The 15,613-nt window shown below is 38.8% G+C and overlaps 1 protein-coding gene across 7 annotated transcripts in view; it reads right to left on the bottom strand.

The window, feature by feature from the left end:
• Positions 1 to 4,508: 4,508 nt before the first annotated feature.
• The window catches only part of Dip2 (disco-interacting protein 2), a 33,151-nt gene continuing 22,046 nt past the window's right edge, over positions 4,509 to 15,613 (bottom strand). For 5 of the 7 annotated variants that reach the window (XM_077424427.1, XM_077424422.1, XM_077424424.1 and 2 more), the window contains 10 exons: positions 15,371 to 15,613; positions 14,380 to 15,193; positions 13,875 to 14,305; positions 13,513 to 13,744; positions 11,941 to 12,071; positions 11,460 to 11,846; positions 11,041 to 11,376; positions 10,676 to 10,972; positions 10,032 to 10,588; positions 4,509 to 9,816 (listed from right to left, as the gene is read on the bottom strand). The exon at positions 15,371 to 15,613 is cut by the window's right edge and continues 94 nt beyond it. In XM_077424427.1, coding sequence (XP_077280553.1) covers positions 9,564 to 9,816; positions 10,032 to 10,588; positions 10,676 to 10,972; positions 11,041 to 11,376; positions 11,460 to 11,846; positions 11,941 to 12,071; positions 13,513 to 13,744; positions 13,875 to 14,305; positions 14,380 to 15,193; positions 15,371 to 15,613 — 3,681 coding nt within the window. In that variant the 3' untranslated portion in view covers positions 4,509 to 9,563. The remainder of the gene's footprint in view (positions 9,817 to 10,031; positions 10,589 to 10,675; positions 10,973 to 11,040; positions 11,377 to 11,459; positions 11,847 to 11,940; positions 12,072 to 13,512; positions 13,745 to 13,874; positions 14,306 to 14,379; positions 15,194 to 15,370) is intronic. The other 2 variants (XM_077424423.1, XM_077424428.1) reach the window with 1 other exon arrangement.

The following is a 15,613-nucleotide window of genomic DNA, read 5'->3' as shown; positions in this document are numbered from 1 at the left end:
TAGTCTTTCTCAGATACTTTCAGAATTAATTGAATGAGGATTTTCGGAATATTTCAGTAGGTACCTATATATATGAAAATTTCCATATATTCCTTTTTTTTCACTCTTATACCTTTCCTCTTCTATGTACATGGCTTCCATTTTCTCAGCATACACAAAAAAATGTTGTCTTTATTTGAAAATATCTTTAGTTTTAATGTTGTGAAATTATTTGAGCAAAGTCATTTTATGTAGTTCAACAAAAAAAATATTGAAATTCTTATAAGAAGATTTTATAGATTGTTGATGCGTATATACGAAACAATATGAATAGTTAATTTGAGTATATAAGTTTTAATTTGACACTTTTCTGTGTATCCATTCAACTGTGTATCTTTCCGTTGATTTTACGTCGTCCTTATCATCTTTTTTCTTAAGCTTCCATTCTTTCATGCGAAAGAATGTGCATATATCCCTAGAATAAAATAAAATGTTGCTATTATACACTGCTATTCATTCAATGTTCAACAGTCGTAATGTGGATATGCGTCGTAATAAAATAAGCAGGGGGCACATCCAAGAATACGTTCGAAAGTTGCATTCACACCCTGGTGGAAAAATTACTCATGTTTTCTCAGAAATTTTTTAAGAATTTCTTATGTTTTAGATTTGTGAAAGATTCTGAAAAAAATATGTAAAATTTTTCAGATAAATTTTCAGAAATAATTGGATAAAGATTTTAAGAATATTTCAGTATTTACATGTATGAAAATTTCTATGCACTTCTCTTCTTTCCACTCTTATTTTTCCTCTCCCGCGTATCTTCCATTTTCTCTACGTACAGAATAAAAGAATATTCTTGATTTGAAAATATCTTTATAGTTTTAATGTGGAAATTTTGAAATAAGATTATATCGCGTTTTAAACGAAGAAAACTTGAAGTCATTTTATATAGTTTAACCAAAAAAAAGTTGAAATAAAAAAGCTGAAATTCTTATAAAAAGATTATAGATTATTGCGTATATACGAGTATATATAAGTTTTGATCTGACTTTTCTTTTCTTTCTATGTATCTTTTCAATATCTTTCGGCGTTGGTTTTTTACACCGTCTTATCGTCATTTTTTCTTTACGCTCCTATTCTTTAATACGGAAGAATTATGCATTATGCTTATATCCCTATAGAATAAAATAAAATGTTGCTATTACACTGCTTCACTCAACGTTCAATAGTCGCAATATAGACATGCGTTACATATAATAGAATATGTAAAAACATCCGAAAATGGGGACGGCGCGCGCGTGCCACTCATTAGCCGCTAGGGGCGCTAGCGAAATTGGGGACGCATCGAACTGTCACAGAGTACCGAGCATATCGTTAACGAGAAAATCTGTGTACATAAACGTGAATATTTTGAAATTTTTTAACATGCCGGGAATGTGTGTGGCATATGGATGTAAAAATAAGGGAGGGCATCGGTTCCCGTTTCCCGAGGGACAAGAATGACAAGATGATGAAAAATAAACGGTGGATCATCACTGCTATAAAACGCGAGGATTTATGTCCGAATACAAATTCGCGACTAAACATATGTTTCATTATATGTCTATTAATTTTATTGTAAACTCACTACTTTCAAAGCCGGTGGTAATATAATCCTCAGGTCTAAAGTGGTTTGTGCACAGCGAATTTGTATTCGGACATAAATTGCGCTTTATAGCAGTGATCCACCGTTTTTTCATCATCTTGTCCCTCGGGAACCGATGCCCTCCCTTATTTTTACATCCATATACCACACACATTCCACCCGATTCTCCCGGCATGTTAAAAAATTCTCCAAACCTCTCTACTCATTAAAATGAAACATTATAAATAGCCACCATTTTTGGTGCTGCCCTATGCGCTGAGCTTGTCATCTCGCCATCCCCATACGTTCGAAAGTTTCATTCGCACCCTGATGAAAAAATTACTTATTTTTGCTCAGAAAAGATTAGCCAATTTGACTGAGGCCAATTTTCCATTAGTTTTGTGCGGGGTCCTTTTTCTATAATAAGAATTTCTTTCATATTTTAGATTTATAAAGAATTCTGAAAAAAAAGTAAAATTTTGACTGTTTTTCCGAAAACGCCCGTGCTCCGATTTAAATTGAAGTTTGTAAATAGGTTCCTTTTAAATAGAAAAGAAGTATACGAAAAGGATTGTTGCGATTTAAAAGTTAAACAACTTTTTCAATATTTTTCCACATTTTCTTTTTTTATGTCTTACGTCTTTCATATTTAATTGTTTTTATGTCTCGCACACCATTTTTAATTTATATATAACGGAACGTTTCATTACGTTAAAATGATTTCACTTAGATTTTTAACTTTTCACGTGAAGCGCGCGAGGTTTACCTCACACCGCCCAATGCTTTTATACATCTTTTGATGAATTTCTGATAATATATATGTATACGAATTTTCTCATATTTATTCAGATTCCTACAAAGATGTGTTGGCAGGAAAAATCTGAAATATTTCATTATTATTTCGTTTGAATTTTTCTGAAAAATTTCCAATTTATATATAAAAAAAAATCTGAAAAAATCTGAAAATTTTCATAAAAATCCTAACCAATAATATAAAAAATTCTGAGACATTTTTCTCAGACAATATATTTGCGGATGAGGAAGATTTGTGAAAATCTGAATCACTTATAGATTCTTTTGGGTGTCACACCCCGCGTGCCGTCGAAAACAAAGGAAAACGCTACCTGCTACTCCTGATCTAGCCTCGCGCGGAAAATTTTTCTACGTGGAATGAAGAGAGAATATTTTTTGTCGTCGAACCGTTTTATTGTCGTATCGTTTAGCGCGCTTCGAAACTATAGCTCGCGTTTACGTTCTGACGGCGTTCGTGACACGGCGCGATCACATTTCCACGCTATTTCAATAACTTTCCAGTGTGCAAATATACGTGTGTACCGATTTCTTCGGTGGCGGGCAGGCGAATTGGGTCGGTCTCGCGGAAGAGCCACGAAGTCGAATTCTCCTCGCGCGGGCTTTTTAATGAATATACATCGCACGCGCGGATCCGCTCGTCCTATTTTTTCCACTCGTCATCTTGCCACTATCAGCCGGTATATGTAGATTACCGGACGACGTATGCCTCCGATCGCGTATGCATGCATTTGCAACAAGTATTCCGAGTGCCCTCCGCTTTGCTAAGCTGCATATGCATTTATGCAAATCTCGGGATCAACGTAACGACGTGGCTTATACGTCGCGCGGCGTTTTATATCGCCCAGGGAAACAACGCTAATTAAATTTTTGCACGATATCTCAAAAAATTTGCCGTAGATTTTATTTTAGACTGGACGCCGCCACGTGTCGCAACTGCTAAAATTTCTTAGATTATTAAAATTTTCGAAAGAACGACCTATTAGCCAAAACACCCGCCGGTCAATGTTAGAACTTCATCAATGTTGGTGTATTCATTTTGTTATCTATCTATGCTTACACGATGTTTTCACGCTTGCAGTCAATTGATGATTTTATGTCTTATGTTGAACATGACTCCCAGAATTCTTGTTTTTGTTTTCAAGCTCTCCTAAAGTTTTCTTTTTGCGTTTCCAAGACATATATATAGAAACCGGTATGTTGTACATTAGACCTATTTTTGCCGTCAATAAGACGTCAGAAAATGACGTCGTCACGAGACCTATTTAGGACGTCTGATTGGTCATTTTGTGACCAAAATTTACCATCATTATGACGTCATTTTGCTACTTGGGATCTTCGTGGTGACGGCGGTAACAAACAAATATTGAATATTTTTCGGTATATTGTGCCCATGTCGATCATACCTTGGTATGCTAAATCACTAGGAAAAATCTGAAATGCTAAATATATTTCTGATAACATACAAATACCCTTCTGAGCATAGTAACGACGTATTTGTCATCTTGGACAGCTCTGATGATGAGCCATAGAGAATAAAATGACATCAATAGGAGGTCAAAACTACTTCCAACAGGGAGAACCTAAAACAGCTATTTTTTCTTTGATACTACCATTATGACAAAATAATATATGACTGATGACTAGGTCTGGATTAGCCAAAAATGGTCAAAGTTCTTTCTCCGAGATTATTCCCTAACAAACAACATGCGCCTTGTAGTATCATATCCTTGATACAGTATCTTATCTCAAACCTTTTGTCATCCGTGTTACCTTGAAGATTAGGAAATAGTAATAGTTCTGAAAAATTCTTCCAAAAGTCGTCCGATAGGACTTACTGTATCTGTCTCGTATTTCTGAATCACTGAATTCATATCCTCTTGCCGTGAATTTTTTCAGAATGGCTCACGTTCCGAGATGAGTATGACGTCAGACTGAGAGAACGCACGGATCGTGGAAGGATTGAGGACCGAGCGCCGTGGGTATGGTACGAACTAGCGAGTATTAATACGTCAGTTTAATGTGATACATGAGGCATGATAATAGTATCGGCTTGGTAAAGACAGTGACCGTTATATTATTCGTGATGATAATAATAATAATAATAATATATATAATATGTATATAATATATATATAGCTCAACGTACAAACTATACCTTAATAAATTCTAACGCGGGGGCGTTATTTTATATACACAGCCTTAGACCACGTGCTGGTCCAGGTTTCGATTCCGCAGATCGTGGCTCCAGATTCGGATTTCTAGGATTGGAGCATTGGGGATCGACGGATCCTGCCAGATCCTGCGTCCTACACGCTAGCTGCAGATCCTCTCCTCGACTCTTTCGTCCTTCTCAACCGCGCGACACGTTCCGACACGCTATGCTACATTCCTATTAACTAATTATCGACATTTATACATAGTACAACCAGGTTTCTCACACACGCAACACCTCGTACGCACGCATGTATACCGACCTGCGCTGGGAGGACTACGCGAGGACCCTTTTTAATCGGGGAGTTTCTCTAGCTCGTTCTAGTGCATCGGTCATGCTACCGTCCGATGTAGGATAAAAACATAACGATTACGTATAAAATCAACCAAAATTGTTATTGGTATTATATAGTGGCACGTAACATTTTAATATAAAACTCCTTTCCAAGTTGCATAGTGATTGTATAGTGATTAATTGCGGTTCGATTATCTGTATGCATCGTAGTATAAATGGTTATTTATATATCGCATCGTGTATACTTTATCTTGACCAGATTCGAAATCGCTTCTTTTACTTTTGAGCGCGACTAAGGATGTTTCTTCCCTAAAATTAAATGCACTTGATAGAAATAACATTTCCAATCTTATATAAATCGTAAGATTAATCAATCCGTTAACGCCCACAGTGGTATTCGTATAACGATAAATACTCCTCGTTTCTCAATCCTTCCTCTTCTACTTCTAGTACGATATCTCATCTTTTGAATCAAATTACTAATTATTACAAAATTTTAGGTGAAAAAGATTTTGGGCGCTAATGGATTAATCACACATACAGATATACTTCATAGAATGCTTCCAGATATGAGAATAGCTCGAGGAGACTCTGCGAGAATCCTTAACCCTTTCGCCTTCTAATAGCCGACGATTGTATTTACGATCTATGGTTCTTTAAAATACCTGCTTGCAAAGTTTTTATAAAACATTCCTTTATATAATCGCACGCGCGCAAAAGGGTTAAATGTGATTATATCTATATAACCACAAATTCATGAAGTCGCGGACCGAAGGACCCAAGTAGATCTGTAGATCCAACTCTGCATGTCGTTACAATCGACATTATTACAATTATAATAACAGCCGCCTGTCGTTCAATGTAAAAATCGTTCATTGCACATTTCTACTTTCCTCGGGGGAGGTAATCTGCGTATTATATAATTTCTTCCACGCACGGAGAAAGAAATCGATTGACATTATTACAAACTCGATAAAAATACCTCAAAATCCAGATCTTCGCTAAAGAATCATCGGGTGCTCTAGAAAATATCATAGTATTAGTGTTTGGACTCTTCTAATTCCATGAGTAATACTTCATAATTGTATCCTCGCATATAAATCCCTTTTTGAGAAAAATGTTCCTCGTTTGGAAAGATAAAAAGTTGATTACTGAATTTCGAGGTAACGCCATAACGCATCTGCATTATAAAATTCGAAATTTATGGTCAAATTTAAAATTTTATAGAAAGGAGAAAACTCTATAAAACTTTTTCGTGCTATAGTAAGTGAAGAACGAAGTTTATGGTTGTTTATTTCACATTTAATGTGATCTGATAAAAAATTCGTGTTGTTATTTAAATGCCAATTGTACCAATACACGTCAATTGACCACACATGGCTAATTTATTTTTAAAAAATTCGCTAAGAATATCTATAAATTTCTAATAGGATCGAAGAGGAGAATTATCTGTACACCGGGTATGTGAAAAATCGTGATGCAATCAAGGGCAAGATGAGATCAATTATAATTAAATAGTTGACTAAGATAAGATGAATAACGATGTGCTATTAAGTTGTATTTTTTCTTCGTTTACATTATGATCATAGTGATAACATGTAATTATAATAAATTAGGACTTAATAGAAAAAAAAGAAACGATACAAAACTCTAATGACAGTCAATTAATGGAGTTATCAGTGCAATCGAGCCTGTGCAAATGCGGCTATTTACGGTCATGCATTTTTCCGTGCGCAAAAGTGCGGAAGTAACGCAAGGTAACATGGCACGATGGCTTAACAACGAAAAGACAGGAAAGAGAGAAAAACAATTAACGAGAAAGGAAAAGTGAAATGAGTGGCTCGCGAAATAGGGAAGCATGCGGGTAGAGAGAGAGAGAGAGAGAGAGAGAGAGAGAGAGAGAGAGAGAGAGAGAGAGAGAGAGAGAGAGAGAGAGAGAGAGAGAGAGAGAGAGAGAGAGAGAGAGAGAGAGAGACGCCTCTTTCTCAAATTACGTATTTACAAAAAAAGCCGCCTGTGTACAGCCATCGAGAGTTCGGTACGATTAGTTATCATATTCCGCAAGCGCTTATAAATCACTATGCCATGTGTGTATATTGCACTGACGAAATTGTCGCCGATAAACACTTGCAATTGTTCGCGGACGTTCAATCGCACGTTTTCACGTAAACGTCGTAAAATAGCTCACAGACGACGGATGTCAAATTTTCTTAAATATATGTTGACGCTGCATTGATGCAGAATTCATCTTTCTTTCCCCGAATCTTATTTCCTTCGTGTGAATTAAATTCGGTCGAGTTAAAAATTGACAAAAAAAAAGAAACGGACAACACAATTATTAATGGAAAAACAGAAACATTTATATAAACAATTGATATCGGTAATGAAAAATAATGTTTCTCCAAGAAGGTAATATTCGCAACAATTAATGCCAGTCTTCCAAGCGCGACAAATACACATGTGATTATTGTAATCGCGATGTCTCGTAATAGTCAGAACAATACGTGTTATATGCCGCATACCAAATATATATCGTCATATATGTTTTAACAAATATTAAATTAAAGAGCTATCAACAACTGTACAGATTCGTAAAAAAGATCCACACGCGAGAGAAAAAAGTCGTAAGAGAAATTAATCGCGATCGACTTCCGGGCTTGATGTCTCACTTTTATAGACGTTTAATATTAAAAAAAAAAGGACAGAGAGAGAGAAATCTCTCTTACACTAGTCTTGCTTTATCGCAAGAGTTTAATCAGTCTGTGTATAAAATTGTTCAAATGTTTTTTTTTTGTACAAAGTGTTAACATCAAGTTTTCCCTGGGTTAAATGTTCCATTAATTTTTATTCTTTTTACTAAAATCATCTCTAATTTTATCTTTATGTCTAAGTAGTAGGCCATGCTGTCTGATTAACATTTCCAATTTTCTGATAAATAATAAAAATTAAAAAAACATGACAGCCCTAAAGTCGATATTACGCAGAATATCTACATCCTTGTACGCGAGCTTGAGCTAGTTCGAGTAATTACATTCGTTTGTGCGGGTAAAATTGGGAGAATTTGGGAAAATCAAAATCCCGACCAAGATTCCGAATAATTATTAAATTCGACTGCTACTCAATCATAAAAATACGTATGACTAACAATCATAAAAGATGATTGTAAACGAACAATATTGTCAAATTGCCTTCGCGACGAAATCTTTCGTTGTTTCCGTCAACGAGAGGGGCTGTTTCGCGCGGCAAAATTGTAACTAATGTAAAAGTACATCAGTATGTTACGCGCGTGTTACGATATAACGTACAAAGACTTTGGCTTAAATTGTATAAAACTGTGATTTTTTTGTGCGTGTCGCCTAATACTGCCGAAATTTTCATGCATCCTTCATTTTTATAAGTAACAAGGATTGAATGGAGCGAAGTTAAATACAATCGTTGTGTAGTTTCAACATTGTAGAAATAGATCACAAAACTGTCGACAATTGAAAGATGGAGTGAATATTTTGCGACAAAATTTCGCCGGATATCGATTAGCCGGAGCGATTAGTGAGCTGCGAATTTATGTTTACCGATTTACATTCACGATTTATCGTCGATTGTATGATTTGTCATCGATTTTTATTGTATATAATATACGTATGTAATACTGATTTTTCGATTTAATCAGTTCCAAAGATTTGTGGCAGTTTAAAAGTGTTTCAACTTTGTACATACATACCTTTTGCCAGTAATATTTGCTGGAGTGCATTAACATTTTTTAATACATACAGTAGAACTTCATTTATCACGCTATTTTCGTTCATTTACTTTTTACTTCAATCTTTCATTCCAAAATAACAAATCTTGTGCGCAGATAACTGATTAACTCTCCATTGCCCTCGTTCAGTAAACGAACGTTAGTGCTCTCGTATGAGCGCCGCGCCGCACCTGTATGTGTGTCACTGCATATTAGTGCGGCATTACCATATAGTTTTCTCAGATTAACACAGTCTTATAAGAACAAGAAGATGAGACATCGATCTACCACAGTAAAGCTTAGGTTTGACAATAATCATGTCGACTGTACGTATTTACTCTCGCCATGAGCGCCGTGCTCAGATATATCACACCTAACACTTCCAGTCTAATCTAAAAAAAATGTACTAACAAAATATTAGAAAATAACTATACAAATATAATCTAGAAGGTTGTAAATGAAAAGTTTGAAAGTTTTATGTCATATCCATGCAATTAAAAAAATAAAATGTAAACTGAGCATTCACTTCATAAGAGGGCAATGGAGGATTACAACGGATGCCGGTAAGTACGTATTCCATAGGATAAGGATCTATGAAAAAAGATCTATAAAAATAAAAGTTCACGAAATATAATATTATCAATCTAACAATCAAATCCACAGATTCCGGATTTGGAAATTTTAGAGTAGTGTTTATGGCTCGGTAAAATTCTCGTAAGAAATCAAATAAAACAGATGAAAGTTAGAACTCTTGCTAAAGTTACTTGCTTCATCATTATATTTGGCGCAAATTGTCCTCGCGAATGAAGTTCCACTGCAGCCTCGATATATCGGATAAGAACTGTAGGCGAGGGGGAGGGCGGAATACGGAGAGGGTGAGAACTTTTTTCTCGCACGCTCGTTCACATATTGTACGCCACGTAGATAGGATCGAGCTGGTCCGCGAGAAAGCCGTCGCGCAAGTGCATCCGTTGCTTCTCACCGCGCGAATTAATGGGTACCACACCGGGGTCCACTACAACTACCACGCCAACCACCAAATGGTGTTCCTCGAGCACGGCGCTCGTCACCAAAGCCACGAGATCGAGGGCCTCGCTTTCGCTACCGTCCAATTCTACCACTACCACTAGAAGGTTGGTCCATGTGAACACAGCGCTGGAAAAAAAAAACAATAACAACATTCAATTATCAATAACTAATCGCCAATACAAAGAATATATATATATATATATATATATATATATATATATATATATAAGAATAAGATAATAAAGAATAAGTAAAAGTTTCCAATTGTATATGGCTAATATTGTAGATTATCAAAAGATTAAGAAAATATTTAAATTGGATTAAAATTTAAAAAGACTTACCATTCTGCGATTTTCTTGTGACACCGCATGACACTGTTCTCGATGTCTATCGGATGGTAGCGCATACCTCGTAGTAGGATGGCCTCGTCGAGAGCACCAACGACGAATACGGCATCATGAAGTTCTGGATCGCTTGGTACGAGATCAGCCTCGGGCACATTGTTAGTCTCACCGGGTACGTCGCAAATCACCGACTGTTGAACGCTCTCGGTCCTTCTCAGGAAGCCAAGGTAACCGGTCCTCGCGTAGACCTCGCTCGTATTGCCAGTAACTAGTCGCGCGTTGAAGTGATCAGCGTAATCGCTCTCATCGCCATAGATCGTGAAGTAACCGCTCGCGTTGTGCGACGACTGTACCCAGATCTCGCCTAGATGCGAGTCGCCGCATTGACCCTTGGTTTCGGGATTCGCAATGATTACTTTCACGCCGGGCAGCAATTTGCCCGATTCCATCAAGCACAGAGAATGCGGACTGCCTCGTTCCACCAGGGATACTCGGTCGTTACGTAATGCACGAAGGTCCACATAAACTGTCGAAGGCTCTGGACTGGATGCTCCCTATGGAACAAAATCAAGAAAATAATGATAGATAAGAATAGATCTCCAGGAACCATCGAAACAATTAATCCAAGCAATCAATTTTACCTGTAAGCAAATGGCAGTGTTTACTCTGCAACCGAATGAGGTGGAGACCGCGCGCGGGCTCAAACCGAGTGCGGAGAACAGCTTACTAAAACTCGTCGTTAACGCTATCCGTGGCCTTTCCTCGGCGACGACAACACACGTTCTCACGCACGCCAGGCTGACGCCTCGTGCCTTGAGCGCGTGAACCGAGGAGCCGAGTCCCTTAGTGCACAGCTCCATAACGCCGTACGAGCAAAACGTGTCTCTTACTCTGGATTGGCTGACCGCCGACAACCAGAGTGCAGGATTAGCTTCCACCTGGTAACGGTAACAAAATCGATCAAATTAAATCTCTTTTCACCGAGCACAAGAATTGTGATGCTTACCTCGGATGGTGGTATCAGTATAGAATGATGTCCACTATATATACTGCTGAGACACCATAAGGCAAAACCGAGGCCCGAGTACGGATCCAGGCAGAGAGCGATGTGTCTGGAGGGGTAGAGCTCGCACGCCAATTTCATGGCACGGCATAACGAAGTGACCGCCGCGTGAGACATCTTGATGCCGGCGAGCATGCCCGTTGTCGAAACACTGAAGTCCAGATAGGCCAGCATCTCCGCGGTGGGCGCCCGATACATCACCGGTAGCTTCTTCTTTGGCATGTCGTCCATATCTAGGATCATCGGCCAACTCTTCACGTCGACCACGTTGTTCGCTTCCTATGCGAAACAATACCGGTCAATAATAATGTACACCTTTATCGCCTTCTAATATCGACAACACGATCAACATTTTCAATTACCTTTGTCTTCAACAACTTCAGGAGGTTCTGGTTAGTCAACACGAGGACGGATTTGCTGACGTCCACAATCATGCGAACAGTCGGCAAGGTCGTTTGGAGATTTTGCGGATGAGGTGGCCTGATGGTTACCGGCACAGCGCCAACATACAAACAACCGTAAAACGCGCATATCAGATCGGTACCAGGTGGAAAAATTAGCGCTACATGGTCCCCGGTGTTGACCCTTCCTCGATCCAAGAGTAGATTCCCGATTCTCTCGGCCTTCTTGTGCAACTGCGAGCAGGACAATGAGGTAGCGACGGTGCCCTTCGCGTTTAACGACGTAAATATCACATGGTCCGAAGTACTAACAGCGCGCCACCGTAGAATTTCAGAGATAAATTGGTACTGAAAGATGAATAATAATGTAATATAAAAATAAAGATTGAAGTCGCCCTTCCTTTCTCTCTCCTTCTCATTAAGTTTCAATAAACTTACGAACCTTTTTGGCATTATCACTATCCTCGTCTAGGACACCCATATCTCGTCCCTGCGCAGAGGCTAATCGATTACCCTGGACTATGTTCCCTACCATAACACTGGCTGGACCGACATCTGCAACAGAATCCCCCGCTACACGCCCCCGCACCATTCCGTTAGTAAACCAACACAAACACTCAACCCAATAATGAGTAGCTCACACACTCTCTCCTGACTGAGGCCGGAAAAATCAAAGCTAGAGCAATCTGGTTTTCGCCATCGTAGCCAACAATACAAGCGTTCATGGGTCTTCCGCTCCACAGGTCTACGCTTTAATGCGCATTCACGAATCTTTGTGGATCCATGGATGCTTGAATTTCCAAACTTTTTTTTCAATTAATTGTACAGTCTAGACTAATTGTACAGATCCCAAATTGATTACGTTGTACATTAGAATATCGACGTTAAAAAAAGAAAGTACAGAAAAGCACTGAATACAAGAAGCTAAAAAAATATGGAAAATTTTTTCCAGCGAGAATTAATTCAGTAAAAGGTAAAACCTCTTTCTAATTACTGAAATTAATTATATTTGCATTTAATTAGGATACTACAGGATATTCGGAACTCAGCCAAAAGAAAGAAGGATAACTAAATGGAACGACATGCTAAGCATGTATAATTAACTGTGTAAGGATTGTTAATAAAATAAAAGATGCGCGATAACTTTGTGTTCTAATCTAATCTCAGTATTTTGCAACGAATGTAAATCCCGAGTGTTTCCCAAGAAGATATAACACAATGTTACCACGCATTCCGTACAGTGTTTCAAAAAAATGTACATTTGTATTTAATCATTAAAAAATCCGCTCTTGTGAAAAATTTAACCAATATTTAAATTTATTTAACTAATACTTCAAATATATATACTCATTTAATTACAAAAATATTATAAGTAGACAAATTCTATCGTGACATCTACTTTGAAACACCGGTATATATGAAGACATTACACCATGCAAGTGTGTGCCAGATTTCTGAAGCCTACCAAAAATTTTATATAAATGTATGAAATTTCTCGATGTGTAAATAAAATTCTAGAAAGAGTAAAATTTGTAATTATCATTTTTTTTCGATTTCTTGCTACTCCACTCCCTTCACTTTCACATACACACATACATTCATACGCACATCTTCTTTCTTATTTATCTTTCCCTTCGTTTATCACCCTCGATTACGATTCACATACACAATACAATTTAAAAATATATATCAAACTACTCGTAACTCATATCCACGTCAAACGTTTGACATGGATACGAGTAATGTTAAATATGTTCATCTGATTTGATTTTTAAATTAAATATAATTTTTGTATTAAAAAAAAATTCTTTTCCTATATATCTTATATCAATATTTACAAGTCCTTAAGTTCTATTTTGTAAATATAGAATGTACAAAAAGAAAATCACTTGCATTTTTGAAAAAAATGCTTACTGGCGTTTGCACAATTTTCATTATTTAAGTTTACGTCGATACCTGTCAGTCACAGAAAGATATCGACGTGATACCTGCCGTTAGACTTTGCTTCATTTACCTGAATGAATTTCGCGCGGTTTTGGCAAATTGGTGACACATGTGTGAGGACAGAGGAGCACATTAGCCGGATGGAGGGCACCCTCGAGGAAGCGGCGTTTCGTTTCCGAAAGGTGAATACCACCCAGCGGCGTTTTGGGCAAATAGTTGGGTGGTACCAAGGCAAGACAATATATCCCTACTGCATGGATTGAGTCGACTGCTTGCAGCACCCGAGACATCCACTGGAAGCTCTGTATAAAATGATGAGAAATACTTAAGTATACTCAAATCGGCTTTCTAACACAGATGTACTTTTTTTTTCTTTAAATAAAAGTTTCTCCACCTTTTTTTCTTTAAATAACATTTAATTCTAAAACGCACCTCTTCCTCACTGCAATCAGGCCGTTGTTCGGCAACAACGCATATCCTTTCATCCCTAAGAACTCGCACGCTGAAAACGGCGATTCTACCACGATAGATAAATTTCATTGGTTCGACTGCCAAGACAGTGGCGATAATGTCGTCGGCATTGTGTTTTCTGCCAGTCACCGTCATGAGACCGTCCCGCGATCCGCAGACAAACACGAGTCCTCCAGGACCAAGAAAACCCAACAAGCCGGAACGCGTGTATTCTACTTCACCCAAAGCAGCACCGTCGACTTGTAAAGGCGATACCTTGAAGGTATTATTGGTAAGCCCTTGCAAGCCCCAATATTGGCTACCAGTAGCTGCACTGTGTACGCATATTTCACCCACTTCATCCGTCTTACAAATAAATGGCTGTCCTTCCATCTTAATGACGATTACTATACCTGTGAAAAATACAAAGTTAAATCATCATTAAAATGCGTCACAGAGCAAAAACAATCAATTTGCAAAAACTCACTTCCAGGCATGACTTGTCCGCAATCCTGCAGCGTCAATGACGTAAGGGAATTCTCCTGATCTACTCTGACAACTCCGTAACTCAGGCCGGACATGGAAAGAACTCCACGACCAGTCGCATTCACTCCTGCGCGTCCTGGCCTTCTCACAGAAACTGTGAGTGCCTCGCTCGAGGAAGCGCAAGGACAGACAGCGTCCGGCCTGAGTCCTTTAGACTGGAACACTGAGAGAAACTGATCGCAGGACGAAAGAGACCAAGGATTTGCGCCATCTGCCACGAGTAGTAACCTCAACGATGCCAGAGAGACGTCTTTATGATCCTTAGTTGCTAATAAACCCCAGTGAAGATCTCGTGATTTTACAACCGCGACGCTGGCACGATGTTTTGTGATCATCTGCATCCAACTAGCGGGATTAACCTTCATCAGAGCATAAGGGATGAAAATGACGTGCATGCCGTTTAGCACGCTAGTCAAAGTACTGTGCCAGAGGCCGACTTCCCGTTTAAAGTCTAGCACGCAGACGGCATTCTCGCCTTCAGTGTAGCCACAGGCCTGCGTGAGAGCGCGACAGTGGGACATCATCGCCGCCCTGGTAATGGTCACGCCCATCACAGAGCCATCCTTGTCGGTGGTGTATTCAATATACGCGGGGGTGTCATCGGTAAGCCGTGGTGGTGGCAGCCAATCCTTGGGCGTTTTACCTAGATGCTCGGTAACGAACCAATGCAGTTTTGGCCAGCCCTTAAAAGCTACCACTTCGCCAGCCGCCGTCTTCGGCAGACCCTTCAGGCATGCTTCACTAGTCAACGCCACCTGAAGATATCAAGATATATAGACGTTGCTGATTCCCAAGGTCGAGTAAACGAATCACGGTTACGTACATTAACACAAATTGTAATGTAAATTGCAAGACTGCACGGCTAATTAAACATGCAAATATAGAAAAGAATGTTGTTTGTCGGATAAGGCAGGAGACCGTGCTCCGCTTACCTGAATTCCACAGCTTCCTAAGAGAAAACCGATCTGTTGAGAACCCGCGTCACGACGGGTCAGAGGTACTTCGATGGGCACTGGCACGATTCCGGCCTGAAGACAGCCATAAAAGGCGCACATGAAGCTGATCGGATCGTTGTTCGGATAAACCAGGGCGATCCTGTCGCCAGGTTTCAGGCAGCAATCCCCGCCGCGACTTAGAGCCTTATTCAGAAGGGTATAGGCAATCTTGTGAGAGCG

This window comes from Temnothorax americanus, unplaced genomic scaffold (genome assembly GCF_048541705.1).
Source record: "Temnothorax americanus isolate GAGA-0224 unplaced genomic scaffold, ASM4854170v1 Scaffold84, whole genome shotgun sequence".
In the NCBI taxonomy this organism is placed as follows: Eukaryota; Metazoa; Arthropoda; class Insecta; order Hymenoptera; family Formicidae; genus Temnothorax; species Temnothorax americanus.
Note: the sequence above shows the minus strand (reverse complement) of the source record. Positions and strands in the feature narration are given on the sequence as shown.